Source organism: Bradysia coprophila, assembly GCF_014529535.1.
Source record: "Bradysia coprophila strain Holo2 chromosome X unlocalized genomic scaffold, BU_Bcop_v1 contig_173, whole genome shotgun sequence".
In the NCBI taxonomy this organism is placed as follows: Eukaryota; Metazoa; Arthropoda; class Insecta; order Diptera; family Sciaridae; genus Bradysia; species Bradysia coprophila.
In genome coordinates this window covers 4589865-4610896 of record NW_023503302.1, presented here as the reverse complement: position 1 = coordinate 4610896, position 21032 = coordinate 4589865, and the positions used below count along the sequence as shown (strand labels likewise).

The 21032-nt window shown below is 35.0% G+C and overlaps 2 protein-coding genes across 8 annotated transcripts in view; one reads left to right on the top strand and one right to left on the bottom strand.

The window, feature by feature from the left end:
* LOC119068231 (disks large 1 tumor suppressor protein) overlaps positions 1–21032 on the bottom strand; it is a 97303-nt gene that overhangs the window by 40964 nt on the left and 35307 nt on the right. For 6 of the 7 annotated variants that reach the window (XM_037171744.1, XM_037171745.1, XM_037171740.1 and 3 more), the window contains exons 3-5: positions 19312–19433; positions 17909–17992; positions 1855–1953 (exon numbers count right to left, since the gene is read on the bottom strand). In XM_037171744.1, the coding sequence (XP_037027639.1) occupies positions 1855–1953; positions 17909–17992; positions 19312–19433 (305 nt within the window). Of the gene's footprint in view, positions 1–1854; positions 1954–2698; positions 2912–17908; positions 17993–19311; positions 19434–21032 lie in introns of those variants that run through there. The other variant, XM_037171746.1, reaches the window with a different exon arrangement.
* On the top strand, positions 15918–17510 carry LOC119068249. Its single transcript, XM_037171781.1, has 2 exons — positions 15918–16119; positions 16192–17510. The coding sequence occupies exons 1-2, from the start codon at positions 16051–16053 to the stop codon at positions 17395–17397; spliced, it is 1275 nt and encodes a 424-aa protein (XP_037027676.1). The 5' UTR covers positions 15918–16050; the 3' UTR covers positions 17398–17510.

The window sequence follows — 21032 nt, the reverse complement described above, 5'->3', positions numbered from 1 at the left end:
TTCAAAGTAATCGAGTTAGGTTCCAGTTAGTTTTTCTTGACCTGAATTTGAGATTTTTCAGCCGCTACAAGTAGAAACGTCCGGAAACGTTTATCTGTAGTTTCAGTACGATCACTTTAATGTTCTAGAGGAGCAGGTGAGGTCTCATCTTATAACGAAGTTTGTAACATAAAAAATATCTAATGGCTTAAAAAAAATTAAAGATATTGTTACTAGAAATGTTATATCTTTTGTGACAGTAAGAGTTGTAAGTACTGCGTACTTTTCCAATAATTTCAAAACGCAACAACTTAATGAAAGAAATACATTTACTGAGCAAATATATATTACTTGCCATAAAATCGATTACTTAATCAGTATTCACATTGCATGCAGTCCAAGAAATAGTGCAACTACAAAAACGCAGAAGCAGAAACAAATTACATATGAAATGCGGTAATTATTTTTTTGAATTTTTTACGAAGAATGTTGGAGGTTGGACTTATAATCCGTCGATACGCGTTTTTTATGTATGCAAAAAAAAAAGAATTCACAACGTCATTAGATTTGATTTAGCATTTTTTTAAGTAGTACCACTAACCTCCCTTCAAAGTTTACATCCTTTTCTTGTATCAACACTGCGTTTGACCTGTAACATTGAAACTGCGATGGAAACGAAGGCTCAAATGTAAGAGACATTTGTATAATTGTACTAAATTTCGTGAAGTACTAAAAAAATGTGCCACCTCTACGTGTTCGATCTCGATTGGTTGACGTCGATTTGACGCAGACGATAGGGTTAGCCAATGTAGAAAACCTTTTTAGTGTATTGGCATAACACAGAATAGCTTAAAGACACTTTATTTGAATTTACCAAAAACTTCGAAGGTATAGAGTGTTAAGTTGAATTCGCAGTAGTTCGTTTTGTCTCCGTTTAGTTCTCCGTTTACGTGCCATTTGTATTGTTTAGAAAAACGAACGACTATGAATTCAACTTTAACGAAGAGATATTTCGGCCCAGTTAAAAGTAACTGGCTCTGAGGGAAATGTCCAAAATTATTGAAAAACACATCATTTGTATTTCGAAAATTCGAATTTTAAATTGCAATTTAAGAGCGCTCACCACTTGGAAATTTTCTAGCCTGCATTTGTGCGCAAAAATATTCGTTTTTTGATGATTTCTCTGAACCATTTTTTTTTTTGAAAAAGTAAAACCATTAAAATTAAAGCATGCAAAAATGTGTTACTTTTAAAGGAAAAATTGGTTTGTGGTCGATAACTTGGAGAAACCTTTGCAAAACACATAAATTTACACATTTGCAAAGGTTTCTCCAAGTGAAATGAGTTATCCACAAACCAATTTTTCTCTTAAAAGTAGGCTAGAAAATTGCCAAGGGGTGAGCGATCATAATTTCATTCATAAATTTTGACATTACCACAGTACTGCTTTTAGTATCACTGAATTGACGAGTGTCAAATTTGGTGCCTACTTTGATTTCATCAGCCTTTTCTATGCTAGAAGTAGTGCTGTAACATTACCTTCAAGACCAGTTAACTGATCTTCGCTCTCCGTTGACAGTTCATACACTAGGGATAGGGAAACTTTAACTAAGGGAATATCTAGTTCAAGTTTAAAGAATGCAGAACTGCGAATTTGGTTGGTTAAAAACAAACAAAACAAAAATTAAAACAAAACAAAAACTGTTAATAAAATTTTTTTTATTTTGGTCATATTAAAATTTGAAAATAAACTAAAATCTCAAATCTACAAAATACAAAGTTACAACACATTAAAACACCACGCACACAGTTTACTAAACTTGCTCGATGTTTAGTAAACCGCGACAAGCAATTAACTTTTTTTCATATTCTTACCACTTTCGGCGGCGATTCAGACTTTCGAACGGGAGCTGACACTTCTGTTGCAACTTTCTGCTGAGTTTGTTTCTCATCTTCGATTTTGAATCGCTGATTCTGAAAGAATAAAATTAAATATTGAAATGCTGAGAGCAATAATGCAAAACGCCGAACGCTATAATTAACCGATTTGAAGCGACATGAGGGACATTCAAAGACTGTGTAAATCTTGTACGAGCAAACATTTTTGACATGTGGAAATATGGCATTTTTGCACAAACAAAATTTCTTTTGACGAGTGAAAATACTTTACGAGGAAGTTATAGTATAGTCCCGAGCGAAGCCGAGACTCCACTAGTTTTACATAAAATATTGAAGAAAAACAATTTGTCGGGAAATTGCAAATTATGCAGTGTTTGGCGCATATTACAATAATAATTATTAGCTACGCAGTGGCAAATGCTTTCGTTCTCATTTTTCAATGAAAATGTACATTTACCACGCCGTGAACATTGTAAAGTGTCCATAAACATTAACTGTTGTTACATAAACAGTTATTTCCAAAATGGTATACCTGGTGTACCATCTGGTACCTGGCAACGTGAAAACAAATTAAAAATTTCTCTTCCACTCGGATTCATCCACAGCCTACGCAAAATTATGTGTAACCGATTTCAAATGCAGAAACTTTTTTATTTGCAAAATGGTAATTTCTAAGGGAAATATTTATTACACAACAAATTGATTAGATTAGACACGTACGGAACTTAGTCGAACAAAGAATATAAATCATGGATAGAACCCGAATCCGATTATAGCCGTGGTCTATAACATGTTTTTTTTTTTAATTGAGGCAACTCACACTAGAGCAGCAACAGGAATAGTGAGACCCAGCCGTTGGTGATCCAGAAGAAATGCGTGACGGTGGTGTTCGACGACGTTTTTTCATGCGCATTGGTCGTGTGCCAACATAATTCGAAAATCTACGACGCGAATGACGTACAATACTGACCCAATCGATCATTTTTCAAAGTTTTGCGTAATTTTTGTGCTTGTCTTATGTCTGAGACTTTTTTTTTCTTTTTCAATCCATTGAACTTAACTAAGCTATGAAAGCAAAAATATGACCAAATATTCTCGATTCATTTTTATTCATCTTCTGAATATAATATCACACAATCGGCATACTAGAGCTGTAGGCCGAGGTTTTTTGAAAGGCCGAATGGTCCGAAGCCCGAAAGTATTTTTGTAAAAGGATATTGGCGCAAATATCGAACTTAGGAAAAGGCCCAATGTCGGAACAAACCAAATTTTTTATACTTTTGCCTAAGCTGGTATTTTAGCTTTTTTCTTAAGTCCGGTGAAATGAAATTTTCGTACATTTTCCACACCTGTCGTTATTTTGCATAACGGACTTCCCTTTTTCAGAACAATAGAAATTCTTTTGTTCTAAAAAAAAGGTCCGTTAGGCAAATTACGGCAGACACGAGCTAAAACTTTTGACAGATGGCTCATACATTTTGTGTCAAAATTTCATTTCATTACTTGGCTTTACACATCTATATGCAAGCATACAAATGAGACCTCGCAACTACACACATTGTAGGAAAACATAGAAAACGACCAGTTGAAGCCGAGAAACCTTAGTGTAACCTTAGCAGTGCATATTTTCAAGAAAACATTTTCCAGCACTTCTTAAATTTTCTAGAATTTCCAAAAAAAATCTATAAAATAGGCCCTGAACTTTAGTGTTACATCTCTCTATATTTTTGATAAAAGTAAATTATAATATTTTTTGAAGTGAAGCTTAAATTCGACACGGTGAGCTTCAAAAAAATTTTATTCGACTTCTCGTGGACATGAAATGTTTTTAGTGGTTTTTGTAGAGGCTGGCACCACGAGTAAGAATAACATAACAAGAAAATATTTCGATGGGAAAATTACTAGGTCGAAATATTTTCTTGTTATGTTATTCTTACTCGTGGTGCCGCCCTCTACAAAAACCACTAAAAACATTTCATGTCCACAAGAAGTCGAATAACATTTTTTTGAAGCTCACCGTGTCGATAATAAAATGTCGCCTTGAGTTATGCCAAAGTAACCATATTTTTTGTAAAGATCTGCGTGCCGGCGATGTCGTTTACCATTTTTCATGCTCCGAGCCGAAAGCGAGGATATTGTATGATTTTTTCGCAGAATTTTGTCATTTTGCATGAAAAGGTGTATATGTGTCAGTCTTGGACGGTCGATTTTACACACTTTGGAGTGAATTCACGAATTTGCTTCAAGTCAATCGTCCAAGACAGATACATAAACAACTACCTATAAGAAGTCACTCAAGTGTTGGACGTGTTTTGATGTAAGTATATCCTAGGCTCATTTTGTTTTCACGACTTCTTTCATTTATATCTCTTATCGCAATAATAACCTCAATAACCATTTTTACTAATTAAATATACCAGGATAGAGATAAAAGGACCGCATTGAATTATGCCTTTGAGCCATTTCCAAAATTATAATGAAAGATGATAAATGAATGAATGAATGACGAAATGAATTTTATTAATTAATTTGATTATTAAATTCTACGAATTTCGTTCGACATAAAAATTTAATAGTTCCCCGGCATGCCAATAACGATATGGCACACAAATATGCTGTGAAATTTCACGGTTTGATTTATCTGGAATTTTTTTTTTTGGATTTTCGTTTGATCAAAGAATTTTGTTGATAAAATTTAATATGAAACGATTTTCGAAAGAATTCTATCAACTTGCATCAAGCGAACAAATGTAATGGAACGACAAAACATTTTTATTTCATCACCATGCGAAAGCTGGGAATTACAAGGCAGTTTGCTCCAATAAAAACTGACTCGGGTATTTGTTTTTATTATGTGATGAATTACTTTCGCAGCATCCAATGTAATCTACTATTGTACCTTGAGCTTGAGTCGCTCTCAGCACCATTACACTGTTTTAAGTGATGCAACTTAATACTTTCACAATATTAATTCAGTATACTGAAAGAAATTGTTGCTGACAATAATAAAAGCCGATATAAATATGGGGTATGTAAACTGCTATAGAATCGACAATTATGACTTGTTGTGTGTTTTCAGCGTCCCTGTCTAATTACATGATGTAATTATAATTATAAAAGTACCACGACTAATTTATACAAGCATTTGCATAGCATATCTCGTATAGACATGGAGTAGAGGATCCAGAGCTTCTAACACGCATTTTCTCTACCCTCCGAGGAATTATATTGTGGGTTTTTTCTTCACATTTCAAATTAGCTTAGGTGCCTTCTGGTATGTTATCGATGGTGCGAGCAGACAATAGCCCTCCTAGTATTTTTTTTTAAATTGACTTTCTGTTTTTAACATACCAGAGGACGGCCCGCCCAGTTCTTATAAGATTACAATATGCCATTATTACCACAATGAAAATTCCGTTAGGGGTCGTATATTAAATTACGTAACGCAAGATCACGTGGTGGGTCCTCAATAGATTTTAGAGTTAGGTAATTAATGAACGATCGCTAACAAGTATCCGAACAAAGTAGATCTATGTTTCTGTAATGTGACGAGTCACATATTTTTGTGGTTTCGAGCATCTTAAGCTTCAACAGGTCGAAGACACTTGTGGATAATTGTTGAAGCTACAAGGTCGAGGGTACTCTCCAACGTTTTGTTTCCCATTAGAAAATTTTGCAGATATGTTTCTATTTGGACCCCACCTTTCCTCCTAATGAGCGCGGGTGCTTCGACGTCGGTACGCAAATGAGACGCAAATTATCCATTACATTAAAATTGTTTTACATATTTTAACTACCGAATGCCTCTTCCCCAGATGCCTTAATTACACATTCAGACGTCTTTCTTTCGACGATGATTTTTTTTATAGAAGATAAAGAACGCAAAATTATGAATATACGTCACACAAAGGCACTTCTTTAATTCTAGCGTTTGTTTGAATCGTTATAGAGCTTAAAATTCATCTTTAATTTATTCACGTAAATATCAGTCCGTCTCAATTCTACAAAATATAACTTAATTCGTCAAAAATATCATTATAGCCATCATGTTTTGTGGCTGACAGGCTGACTGTTGTATGTATAACGTTTAACAATTTATACATAAAAAAATTGAATTTAAACTCGAAATAACTAGAAGAAATCTCCAGTCTTGTTTATATTTATTTTGGTTTTTTTTTATACTTTCGCACAAAAGAAGAATAATGATGAGAGCACATGTTTGGCATTTTTTATGTATCTCATCTCAAATACATTGAATAACCGTCCACAAATTAACCATTTTTTTTTAAAAACCAGCTGGTTAGACCATGTTAAACATTCCTGTTCGATTTCTGTCGAAATTTCTTTTCATGTTAAATGTTTTCATAATTTTTCAGCTTTTAACGAGTTCTTTAGTTTCAACGAATCCAGCCAACCACAAATCTAAGCCAAGAGCTCTTTAGGTAGTGCAGATTGCACATAAGTCACCGCACCATCATCCCCATTAAAACCACAATGTTTTGGAGTATCTCAATGTGACAATCCGTGATCGAAAGGATAAGGGACTGTTCATAAAAGCCGTCCATGTTTAGAGGGACGACGGAGGTTAACAAAACCGGACAAACAATAGGTATAGGAAAATCTTGGACGCAGGAGACATGGGGATTCAAAAACTACTAAAGAATGTATCGATGCCTTTTAAAGCCAATTTCTTATTGTTCTCATATTGGAGAGTATCAATTGAAAAGCAAGGTAAATTAGATAGAAACTTAATTTTCGTTACTCAACAATGTTTTGTCACATAATTCAGGAGTGACCTCAGATTCTTTCGCTTTCTAACTTATACGGTTAGGTATAACCTAAGAGTAATTATACCTAGAGAACAAAATTACGTAAAATATGTGGTCCCAACATAAAATACGAAATGTTTATTGGTATGTGTTTGCCCTCTTAATTAAGATGGTAAATTGAACTATCAAAAGTGTCAACGTACACATGTATTGGTGTAAAATTATACGAAATGTGTATCTTGTACAAACTAATGTTGGAACCACATTTCGTCGTACAAATTTCCTCTTTAGGTATAATAACTCTAAGGGTATAACAGAGTTCTAACTAATTATCATTAAACTTGAAAAAGAACTATCGGAAATCCTAGAGAAATGTTGAAAATGTTTGAATTAAGTTATATTATTCATCTTGGCCTGTTTAAGACACAAGCAAATAAATCGATTACGGATCTCAGACGGACATAAATCTCATATCCTTTAGAAACTCGTGTTTCACCACAAAATTAATGAGCTTATAACAAACGCACTGATTGCAAGTTTTTCGTATCAGCAAAACTAATGACACACAACACTCTGTTGCGTTGCCTGAATGTATAGACAGATTTACGGCTATGCTTTATTTATATAATACAAAAAATTTAATCGATTCAATTTCCTTTCAATTTACTTTACGGTCGTCTAATTTATAATTTTGACCAGCTGGCTGGTTATTCTTTGTATGCGCTGATGTATTTATGTTCTTATATATAGTGGGTGTACTGCGCGCACGCATGCGTATCTACGTCACCAGGAAACACAAGTGTTATACCAGCCATTGAACTGTAATAACAAATCAGCTGGTGATAAAATGATTGAAGTAAAAGATTTTGTTTTTCAAAAACCGTTGGAAATGTGCCGTCAAATATTTTGCGCTACACAAGGGAAAGGAGACCATAAATTCGCTATTTTTCTATGTCTATGTTGTGAATGGCCTCTGTGAAGCCTAGTTTTGATTAATTTATACCACAATAATGAACGTATAATTAGCATCCAGTAAAAGAATGACAGCGTAAAGTTAACTAGACAAGAGCAGATGATTTGATGAGGGACCGAAAGTCCTAAGCAAGCCCTCGTTTTTGGTGTGAAAAGTTTTTCAAGACAAGTAATTAGACATTACGATGACATAGCAACGCGAAACAGACCTAAAATTTTCCATTCGTTATGTTGTCAAACTTGACATAAGAGAAAAGAAAAATTTGCTTCGCGTTGCTATATGTGTTATGCTAGGAGTTATGTTCTGATGAAATTTTATTAATAAAAATCCAGTCAGTAATTAACTTCTTATTAGGTCGTTTAACAGTTAAAAATTCTTTGAAATAGATTACAATGAGTTTTAAATCGTCAGCGAACAACAACTTTTCCAGCAAGCCGGGGGGAAAAAACTGGAGTTCATTTCATAAATTGTATGCAGACATGCAATCAATGTTGGGATTAGTCACAAGCGTGTCTACGCTCTATGTTACACATATAATACTGTGAAAAAAATGCGGTTTGCGATTATTGACTTAAAAACTTTTTAACATTCATCGCTGTACGGAAGTAATTATATGATTGCAAATTACAGCCAGTATGAAGTCTGCATGTTTCTAAAAGCCCTGGCACTGCGGTACTCTAAAAAGGTATCAACGACCATGCCAGTCATTTTTGAGTTGAATGTTCCATAACGGATTTATGTCAAACAAGAGATTCCAATCACTTTAATTGACGAATGAAAAAGTTTTAATGGGCAAAATTTCGAAAGACCCTCTGAAAGGGAAGAGAAAGGTGTGGTGAATGTTTCCCAGATTGTTGTCATTGTTTTGGTACAACAGACAAGTTGAGGAAGAACGGTTCGAAATTAGTTAAAGGTCCACAGTGGTTTGATTGGTAAAACATTTTCTGAAATTTATGTGCTACACACAAGATCCATCTGCTTCGTCTTAATTGTTTCTTTTTTGTTAAAATAAAATGAAGTTCAACTAAAAACCAAGGACTATTTTTGTGGAAACCTTGTGGAAAATATTGGAACATCCAGAAAAATGTTGGAAAATCAAGAAAATATGGGAAAATCTTATCTCAAACCTAATTTTGTCCATTCAGTCGCCCAACGTCTGCTTAAAATTATGAATAAACTCGAATTTTGTGGATTCGTTTGGTAAAATGTTACGAGTCGATTAACATTACGAAGACCGGGTGCTAGGGCGGAACCATATGTCTCGCAAAATGTGTATACCCTCATCCGTTTTAAATTTGCAAGCGATTTTTTTCTTCTTCTGTTGTCGTCGTTCGTTCAAAGGATTAACATTTTCTTAAGAACTACATTAAAAAGGAAAAAGCGATCCGACCGAATTTCGTTTATAAAAACGGCTGCTACAGAACGAATAATGTTCTGTGTACTTTAGTCCCTACTGAATTAAAAATGTCCTAAAAACATCTCGGAAGCTATTTATCCGAAATTCTCTTTCAACTATTCAACAGGACAAACGAACAGAGTCTGTTGATAACAATAACATTAAGTTAATGATTTATTCAGAAGATGTCAATAAATGTGAGATTCATCCAAACATTACCACAAATCCCTTTCGATACACTTTCACTATTGAAATCTGGTTTTCGTATATTTATTCCTATTTAATTATGTTAATACATTAAAATATGTGGTAACTTATAACCAGTCCCCTCTGGCATGGGGGTCTTAATGCATAAATAATTCAGGTGTGGTATATTCAATATACACTAAACAATGCACCCCACAAAGAAAATAAATTATTTTCCAGTTTATCGTTTCATCGTTTACTATTCTTTACGGAAAAAAGTTTTCTGGTTAAATAATTTACTTTCTCCAACACACAAAAAAAAACTAATTGAAAGAAGGAAGAAAAATACACTTTCTCGCACAATAATTTATCTTTGCCAAGTTATATATGACACACACTAGAATATGTTCAACAGTTTTCTTCCGTTCGCCACGTAAAAAAAAACGAGGAAAGCATGAAATTTCAACGCTTTATATTGCACGACCGATTTACAACTGGTCATTTTCTTCCAATTGCTTGTATAGGAAGAGGAATCATATCGAACAAGAAAGCAGCAGCAGCAACAACAACAATTTTATGAAAAGTTTAACACGAAAAACTCTCACACAATAAACATTAAAGTCTTGGCGTTTTTTTTTCCTTCTTTTTGTTCTTTTTTATTTTTTACGAAAAAAAATTAAATTTTTTAGCGATTTTATTCCTCTTAACTAAAGACCAAAAGGCAGATTTTCTGTTTTTAGGAAACAACAACACATTTTTTTATTATTATTTTGTGTATAATATAATGTACCAACATGTTAAACAGACTGAAACCGTCGAAATAATAAAAGGAACGCACAATAGAAGAAAATAAATCTGAGATGCGCACATGGTACTTCTGAAATGATATACGAATGGTAAGTATAGTGAATTTGGACAAACTTTTCTTTTGTTAGGCTCGGTTTTCTTATTAAAAAAAACCACGAGCCTATGACAAAATTATCTCTGTGCATATTAATATCATTACAGCTAAGGTTGTACTTAATGGAAATGTCATTTATGGCCTTCCAAAAACATTAATTATAAAATCACCTCATTTCTTAGGTGTCAAAATGAATACCAAAATGAACAACTTGCCAGTTATAACTTAAGTGTCGCCCTGTATGCGCGAAAATGAGAAAATCGTATGAAATGCGCTCGAAATTGGAATGGTAGTTGTGTGTAAACATACCTCCTACTATATCCGAACGTCACATCGTTTTTATGTATATGTATAGATTTCGGTGGTATCCATAGAGATTTATGGATATGTTGTCGCCAGGGGAATACATAACTTTGATTCATCAATCGGAGATCGGTTTGTGAATTATATTGGTCGAGATTCGAAGGCATATACGGTCGATTACACTTTAAAATGTTTAGTTAACGGTAACTAGGTCAGACGAAGTCTCTAATCGGAGTGATCAGACAAGTGTCAATATGATAGATGGAAGAAGTGCAGTCACACCTCCCCGAAAGGACTGCATTTTCCATTGAAATAATGGCACCATGTTCGGCGTTAGGAAATCGCAAGTTTCTGTCGAATTCAGAGAAACAAAAATTTCAGGACATCGCTTAAATATGCGTAAAACAAGCGACCATCGTCAGCATTTCCCCTATTTAATTCAATTTCTTTAACGTATAGCCTGGATACTCACACCTATATTAAGAATCGAACCCAGTTCTGATATTTTAATGTATTTGTTCCGATATGCACAATAAACACGGTCGATTTGGATGACTTGTAAAAATTAAAATCTGTGTCTACGAACTACAAGCAACAATATAGGTAACACTTAATGGAACAATCCGGTGAAAAGACCGAAACCAACCACGTTCTACGAGAAGAGCAACGAACACGCCACCAGTTAGCACATAATATTGTAAACACGAATACTATTGCTCTAGTCGGTTAAGGCAACGGTATTTCATGCGAATTAAAATTTCTAAATGTCTTGGGAGTATTGGACTTTCACCGTCAAGAAATTAAGAAATGATTTGTGTAAGGGTGATTCGAGTTGAGTCATCGTTAATAAATGAGTCATCGCATTTTTGCTTTGATGATTGATACTCAGGTTATACGGCCTCCACATACACACCATTTTATTTGTTTTACTTTTACACTCATACGTTTAAGTATACAATTTTTGAGTGTACGTAGTAGTAGAAGATATCGACACGTATGGCGTATAATAATGGAATAGACAACCACCTTGTTAGCAATTTACCATTTAGAAACATTAGAAGTATTGAAGTATGCGCTAGAGAAAAAGCCTAAAAATGTTCTTAAATGGAGGCACCATCTGTGTGTTAATTTAGCAAATCGAATGATGGGATGGATGATTTTCGATCACAAAAACTTTTCGAAGAGTTTTTGGTGGATGAGCATTTTTATCGCCTTAAGTGATGGGAATTTAAATTACTCTCCACCTTTAAGACATAATAATATTTACGCTCGAAAAGTAGTCATGACGATAAACCGAAATTTCTTTTGAAATCGATGCGGTTTAATTTCCTGCTAAAAGACAAATTCGAAATTATTTATTCGTCTCGACTCGTTGCGATGTATACTTTATCGCTAACACTTGCAACTTCAAAGCGGTTCAGGTTTCCGAAGTGATTTTCAATTAAATTTGTACGCAAAGGTTTTTATAGCAATCGGCGAAATTACAGTTGATTAAACTGTACGGATTGTATTTATCGAATGCGAGTGCGATGCCTTCCGTTATATGCTCTAGCAAGTTGTACATAAGATAAACGTTTCCTTGCGGTTTCCTTCAGCAACAGACATTGATTTCGCTTTAAAATAATAAGACGTTATATAGAGGCTGTTGCGTCAGTTATAATATTTGGGAATTTGTATATACGACTCAGTAAATCACAATCCGTCCGTCTGTCTCTGTTCTCAGTAATTTTTTTATTGTTTTGTTTTTGTATATGGGCTTAAAAGTAGCTTTTCGAGTCTTTTTTGTGAATAACTATGCAAGGGCGTGTCGGAAATATTTTTTATTTTAAATAGAGCTCATTGGAAGGTAAAGTGACGCCACTAAGCGGCGAAAAAGAAAGTTTATCAAATTAAGTTCAGTAGTTCGATGGATGGCGCCCGAAATGGCTTTTCGAGTGGGTGCCCACCATAGACGAAGGGATGAGTGTGAGCTGTGTGAATTCTAATTGATTTAACAATTTTTTCTACCGAGGACTGCACAGTGATATAAAGTGCAAAGAATTCTTTTTTCAGCGAACTTTTACATCCAAACGTAACTTTTACTACTTTTCTTGAAATGCACACTTTTATTAGTTGATTTTGTATGTATAACCGTTATTATATACTATGCTCAATCAGACAGACTTTGCTATACGTAAACAGAAAGACTTCCTGTTTTAATAGCTTTTGTCATGTTTTTCTGTCGGAAAATTAGATCTCTCTGTTCTGCCAATGTAAAATACTGTCGCATTAAAACGTAACTTTCCTTTAAGTGATGTGTCTGTTGCACCTGTATGTTTGTGATACTTCCTTCATTCGTTTCCTTATTATGCGAAATACAATGCCTTCACTAGAGATGCCAGTGTTGTCAGAAAATGCAGCGTCTGAAGCTGCTCAAAATTGTGTCAAACCATTTGGCAATTTCCTCGAGTTTTTCCGCTTTTGTATGACGTTTTCTCGTAGAGGTGTAGCGCCATTTCCCTCGCGGTTTTCTTATGCCGAATAAGCAACAGTTTGAGTACCGCATGAATTCTGCGCCATCTGTCTGACGCGAAATTTCCCGCGTGTGTTTGTGAGCAACTTGCTTTGGTAACTGTTTTTCGACGAGTGTAGTAGTTGTACACCTCGCCTTCGGATCAAATATCCAAACTCCACATTTGTCGAAAATATAGTTACCGAAGCTTGCTGGTCAAAAGGACACTTGTGAGTTTGCTTTTACATACTAATTTGTTACCTCATATAATGAATTACTTCCGCAGCATCGCATGTAACCCACTGTACGTAGTGTAAATGATCCGTACTTCTAAAGAAACTGAATCGATATTTTCACCAAGATTTTCAATCCACGTAGTGGATGATACCATTATTGTGAATTTTATTTAAATGTCTGTGTGCTTTTCAACCCGAAACATTTTCATTTCGGTAAATTTTCTTTACTCAGAGATATTAAGTATTACCTCAACAGTGTGAAACAAAGGGCAATCAGAGCGCAACATAAGAAAACCTCACTGTTCATTCACACACCCATTCCAATCGAATCGTAGACATTCTCCTCACATTTTTACGTTTGGTTTTGATACTAAAAGTAACTCATAAAATGATGTTCAACGATGTCTTCTTTCGAATTGATGCACGTACCATTTTCTGTCAAAGCTTTTAGTGATAAAATGAATTGAATTTATGATTGAAATTTCATTTACCCGACGAAGCAGTGTTATTCTTCTGAAACAATAGAGTTTCGGATACACCACATGTATATAATACACAATGAATTTGTTCATCAAGACTGTATACATGTCAAGCACTGAAAGTAGCATTATGCATGACAATTTAGTTTTATGAATGTGACTAGTGTTTAAAAAAAAATGTCGATTAATGGAAAGCAATCACAAAGGCAGCATAATTGAGTATGGCAGAAGTCCCGATTTTTAGAATAGGCTCTCTGTTTGATTATTAATTATTTTTTGATTTATTGCATTATATATGGGATCATATGCTGGTAATCGTGGCCAATCGAATGATGCCATTCTCGCCGAGAGCGTACCATTTCAATTATTCCCACTTCCGATTGAAATTTTTGATTCAATTTTTACTAAAGTCAACCAATGATGTTTGAATACGGTTTTGTTCAGATAAGATTCTACATCAGTTGAATGGTTGAACAAATGGTCGAAACTAAATAGGTTACAAAATTCAAAAAGGTTCGAATAACTCATTTTATGAAACCGTGCAAGAAGCGGTTACCGATCAATACACTGTGTTCGTGTGAAAGTACGGGAAAAGTATGTTAATCTAACTGAAAAAGCATGACCAAGCAGAATTCATTTTCTTTTTTCAAACACATGCTTGAGAGGGTGCACAATTAACAAAGAAAAAAAGCTGAATGAATGAAAAAGTTAACTTTAAACGGCTGAATTTGCAATGAGGAACGGTATTATTTGCAATTGAAACTGGAAATGTCAGCATTACGGAAGAGGAGTTCAGGAAAATATTTTTTTGCAGCTCAAGGACCGACATAAATTTTCTAAGAAACTGCAAAGTCTTTATCGTAAAATATAAATAAATACCGGAACCGTAACAATTACATCAAATAGTGAACAATAGTCGCTGTAGCGAAATGGAAAAGCAAAAAAATTCCATAAATTACATTCTATTGTAGCGGAATGGAGAGTTCATCTGGACAGACAATCCTTTTATAAGTGACCTGTCCAGCGACAAACAAAACTTCAAGTCAAAATCGCCCGCAATCTATTACACTTTTCGTATAGCATCGTGGATTCTTCTGCACTTGGTCCACTAATAGAGTTCCATGAATTGCGAGCTATTTTTAAATGAAATTTTGTTTATTAGGTCACGGATACGGTGATGAGTCAAAGACGTGGAAAGAGTAAAAATGAGTACATTTCTGGAAACTAGTAGCATTGATTGAAGAAATTTACCTTACAAAGACTCCAATTTCCAATAACAAAGGACATTGATACAAAATTGAACAAATGCCGTAGCCTAGAATTCAGAATCCATCTCATTATGGCTTGCTCATTGAGATAGACCTGTTCACTGTGTGCCAACGCTCTACTTTCACCCATCATCCATTAGCGCAACTGGATATTTTACAAATTCAACCATTTTGTAGGAAAATGATGTCTCGTTTAAGAAAGTTGCAGATGATCGATTAGCATGATAAAATTGTTGCTGAGATGCAACTCTATTTATTATTGAAAGCTAACCTGTTTCTGCTGGAAATAAAGGTCGTACTTTTTTGAAAAAGAATTTTAGTGAAAATCATCGAAAATAAAATACGGAGCGCACAAATGTGAGCTGTAATTTCAGCTAATTGCTATGCCTCTTAATGATAACCATCTGTTCAAGCTCTAAATAGCGTACTGAAACTTGACAGTGTGTCACACAATTGTAAAACACTGTAAAGAACCATTTCATACAAAATAGTATTCTATTTGGCAGCTGTCAACTATGATCACTTTTGCTTGAAGTGCGTTGAACGAAATCCAAATTTTATTGACATTTGTTTACTAAGTAGAAGTTTTTGAAGAGTGTACGAAATCGATACAGGCTACTGTTAACAGATGGAATCGCGATAGCATACATTATAGTCAGACTTCAGGTGGATTTTATGTTTGGGTGGTTAGGGTAAAGCAAAAAAGGAAATAAAAGTTTCTATGCTATTTTCATCTCGTTTGTTAGTCGACAAATGCATTTCCTTAGCAACTCAAATCGCTGACTTGATTTCGCTAATTTAACAGTATAGCTTCTCCCTCAGTCTTCTTCTCCAATTTCTTAGATAATACTTTCGTTGAAAAAATATATTGAATCCTTCACTCAATACGACGGCCCTGGATTGCGTTTCTCTTTTTTTTATCAATAAAAGCTCTCTGAAGAAATCTCTGAGTAAAATTCGCGGCGTTCGGTGAATAAAATCATCAAATTTCGATATCGATTTCGATTCGTCATATTCTGTCCACTGTGAGACAGAGACACATATTGATCGTATTGCATATTCACTCATCCGTATTTGTCTGTGAACAATTAAACAGTAAACATTCAACCTCCAAATTCACCGTGCGTTCCATTACTTTTTTTTATTAATTTACGATTGAATGAAATTGTCATGGACGCGGTTCAAGAAACAACTAATCGCATCGATGATGGAGCAACCGTTTCATCAAACCTGAATCAGGTTAGCGATAACAAGTTTTTTTGGCGCGGCAACGGCATAAGAATACTAAAGAAAAATTATTTTTCCTTTCAGAGGAACGTTGTCACTGAATTGTCACTTGCAGAACTACCGAATTCCACCAGAACGAAACTCTACGATTTGAATGATGACTGTCTTCTAGAGATATTTTCAAGCAATTCATTGAGTCAAGAGGATTTGTGTTCACTGGCAGAGACGTGTAGACGTTTCAAAAAACTAACTCAACTAGTCTTTTCAAAGGAGTTTGACATCAAGGGACTCCGATTCGACTTTCAATCAAGAAATATGATCAGAGATGATGAAACTACGACATATCGAATTTTAAAGAATTTCGGATCAGGCCTTACCACACTTTCGATATGCGGAGTTGGCCCGGTTGTAAATTCAGTGTCAAAGTATTGCGAAGCCGGAACGCTAAAACGATTAGAATTTCGTTCGATTAATGTTGCTGACAGCTTTGCAGTTGCTTTGAAACCGATTTTTCAAAAGCTGCATACACTTCATATAACTTATGCGCCCATTGAATGCTCTGAGAATGTATTTGTCAACTGTGATTCACTGACAGAGCTGGAAATTACTTCAACACCAAACTGTAGTGCAATTCTTAAGAACACGTTTCCTAACTTAAAACGATTCAGCATTGGAAGATCTGAAAGATTCCAAGATTATTTCTCTCTTGCGGACCTCGACGAGTTTACCAACAGCGATACTTTGTTTACCTTTATTGGTCGGCATGGGTGCCTGAAAGTTCTCACGTTGAACGCAGGGTGTGTATATCGTAACTGTAACTTTACGGATGTAATCGGAAAGAGTTGCACGGGATTGGAGGAACTAACATTACGAAACTTCTACAGTTACGACAGTCCATCCAAGTTTACACAGCTGCAAGGTCTGACAAAATTAAGGATGCTGGATATTGATGTTAGGCTAATTAATCCAAAGCAGTTCAAATCAATCTTGACAGCATTAAAATCGTTAGAAACTGTTAAATTATCGCGTATGTGTATGTTCGATGTTGGCATTGTTCATGTCTTACCGAGTCTATCAAAACTGAAGAATTTGCGTGAATTACATTTGATAAAATGCAGGAGGGGTATAGCGATAGCGAGTAATCATCCCATTTCATGGACTATGCTCTCTCAATTGAAAAAGATTCACATAACCGAGTCAAATTCTGTTTCTCGATACTCTACTGCCGAAATATTAAACCAACTGACCAATTTAGAGGAGTTGGTAGTAGATAATGTAAGGATTAAATAAAGCAAAATACTTTTGTTGGACATTCTCAAAACTGTTGAAGGATTGTACAAACGAAGGCTTTAGAATTTGAGTGGACTGGATATTTGAAATAAATAAAATGGAATAAAACATCTACGAAATTTTTGGTATTTTTCTCGATGTTCTTGAAGGTGAAATCCACTTTTGAATTAAGGTGAGAATAAAATTCTGCTGACATCTAGAGATGTGCGGGCCGCCTGAAACTCATCGGAGTGAAAAATTCAAACACAAGATAGCACAACTCTCATGCATAAAAAATGTGTTTTTTTTAACTTCACGGCCCGCACATCCCTACTGACAACTGAAAATTAAAATTCGCTATAATACCGGCAAGCCTCAATCGCCCACAAGGTCATTGTTTCAAACATGTATACCACATGTGTCTATTCGCGCAATTTTATTTTAGAGCATTGGACCAGGTTGTATAACAATATGGCTATAGGCTTTCAACTTTGTATCTCTAACAAATAAATTACTTATGCGGTTAACTTACTTGATTAATTTCAGCGATTTCCTGTTGTTCCTTTAAATTGATCAGTGCTTGCGTTAGCGGCAACAATGCTGTTCCTCGATCGTTCTGGAATTTTAAAACATTCGATTTGCAAATTGATTCTGCTAATCCGGCACATAATGAGCAGCTATTTCTTCACGGCAAATTCTCGAAGGGAGTCCTTAATATAAATATGAATGAAGGGAGGAAAAAGAAGGACGAAATGTGTTTCGGTTCACTAATACATTCGAGGAGACCACAGTCATTGAAAATCGATATTAAAAGAACCCTGTCAAGATTATTTGAAACCTTTTTTGCATACCGGGATATGACGATATGACGTCACTTAATATAAGCTCCATGTCTGGGCACTCACCCACCCCCTAACGTAAAGACTAATGAAATTGTTTGCAATTAATATGTGGTCGGTTATACAGTCGAATGTAAGAAGAGTACAATTTTTTATCATGTCATTGCATGGAACCGACTGCAGGCAGTATTATTCATACATGCTCTGTAGGGGATTCACATGTTTGTTTTACGCTTTGCATACCAACTACATTTTGCTACACTATAGTCGTGTACATATAGGATGATCGCTACGAATAATATTGGAACGAGAATACATATTTCATGAACCAGATGTAAAATATTAGCTTCAAAGTCGTGTCTTACAGCTTCCTATTGCTTTTCTTTTTTAATCTTTTATAGTGCAAGATCAATAGAATGTAATCTGGAAAATGTTTTATGGAGACGGAAAAAATATAACAAACGAACTCCTCAGTGAATAGCCAGTCGTCTTTGACATAGAATTTCGACGATAATTTGATGAAGTGCGTCCGCAACTTCAGTTTCGTATTTTTGTTAAATACCCAAAGTCAATTGCTCTGCACTGATTGCAAAAATCACGGAACGAGAACTTTCTTTTTATTTTATCGCATTTTAGTCGATAGTCCCCCTTTAAATACTCTGATAGATATCAGATGATAGATATATATCGTCCTTTGATGGTATTTATAAGTGGAGTTTAGTAATAACGTTGAAAAACTATTAAAGAGCCGTCTTCAATTTAAGATTAAAAGTAACAACAGTCATGTGTATCCACATGGAGTCAATCACCTACACCAGATAATTTACATGTACAACAATAAGGACTCTAATAGCCTTTCAAATATCTAACTTGCGGTCGCTTCCAAAAACATCATAACAACGAATATGAACGAATACTAGCAGGCGTAGAATCCATATTTACAACACTGCAATGAATAAAAATGGAAATAAATTCCATCATCAACTAGCACACTGTATGTGTACGCACTCTAGTTTCTCGTTTTAGTTTTCTTTTCTTTTTCTTGTTCCTTCGTAAGTATAATAAATGCAAAATGCATGTTTCAAACAACACTTACATCGGATATTTTTAATGAATTTTCTTGTTCCCATTTACTGGCTATTTGTAGTGTTTCAACAGTTTTCTGTTGTATTGTTTTAGTATCGTCCAATAAAGTTAGTTCGTAAAACTCTTGGATATCTGCAATAAATAATAAAAAAAGAGTATTAGTAGACGCCATATATATTTTCAGCATTTTATAAAGAAAAACAATTTTTACGGGAGATGAGGGAGTTATTTAGATTGGAAACTTTTAATCAATTTTATTGTATCGGAGTGAATTTATCTTTATTTTGAAGAGTTTCATTTACGTAGATGATATTTACACCTGGGTGCAAATAGTGTTCAGTCCACTACTACTTTCACCCGGGCAAATAGGGTACTTAAGACTATTTTCACCCTGAGAAACTTAGAGTCTCAATGAGTCTCTTCTAATGTGAAACAGTCAACTAAGAAATATATTGATATGTTCAAGGGTTCTTTCAGCTGTCAAAACGCTATCCATAGAAACATACCATGCAAACCATGCTTTCCATGCGAAATATGCTTTCCAGGCGAGACATGTTTCCCATGCGAAATATGTCTTCCATGCCTGACATGCTTTCAATGGGAAACACATTTTCCATGCGAAGCATGTTTTCCATAGAAAACCTGTTTTCCATGCGAAACCTGTTTTCCATGCTAAAAGGGCGGAAAAATGTACAAAATTGTTTTTTGTTTTAATTCGACGTTATAGCAAAATAAACATGGGACATTTTTCCGACATTCTGTGACTAATACCATTGCACCCATCGGAAAATGTTTCCACACTATAAATGTTTGACAAATCGCTTGCACGTAAATAATGCTCTATGTGCTTTTTGGATAAATATTCAAATATTAAAATCGACCCACCCTAGTATACGAGGATGATCTCTACGGTGACGGGTATTATCACCCGGGGAATTATCCCCCAGACTGAAAAAACTGAAATTAAATTGGAATTATCACCCGGGGAATTAACGCCCAGGCATTATCACCCAGATCAATAGGAATTATCGCCCGGGGAATTATCGCCCGGGGAATTAACGCCCAGGCATTATCACCCAGATCATTTGGAATTATCACCCGGTGAATTAACACCCAGGCATTATCACCCAGCTATGTAAGAATGATTTCCCAGAAGTTTGTAGCTTAAAAATTATTAGCAACTGAATTGGGAATTATCACCCGGGGAATTAACACCCAGGAATTATCACCCAGATCAATAGGAATTATCACCCGGGGAATTACCGCCCAGGCATTATCACCCAGCTATCTGAGAAGTAATGCTTAATTAGTCTAGTTAATTGTGCATCGTCCTTAAGACATGCACAATTAGTCTAGCTGATTGTGCATCGTCTTAGAGACATGCACAATTAGTCTAGTTAATTGTACATCATCCTAGAAACATGCACAATTAGTCTAGTTAACTGTGCATCGTCTCAGATGCATGCACAATTAGTCTAGTTAATTATGCACTGTCTTAGAGACATGCACAATTGGTCTAGTTGATTGTGCATCGTCTTAGAGACATGCACAATTAGTCTAGTTAATTGTGCATCGTCCTTAAGACTTGCACAATTAGTCTAGTTGGTTGTGCATCGTCTTATAGACATGCACAATTAGTCTAGTTAATTGTGCATCGTCTAAGATGCATGCACAATTAGTCTAGTTAATTGTGCACCGTCTTAGAGACATGCACAATTAGTTTAGTTAATT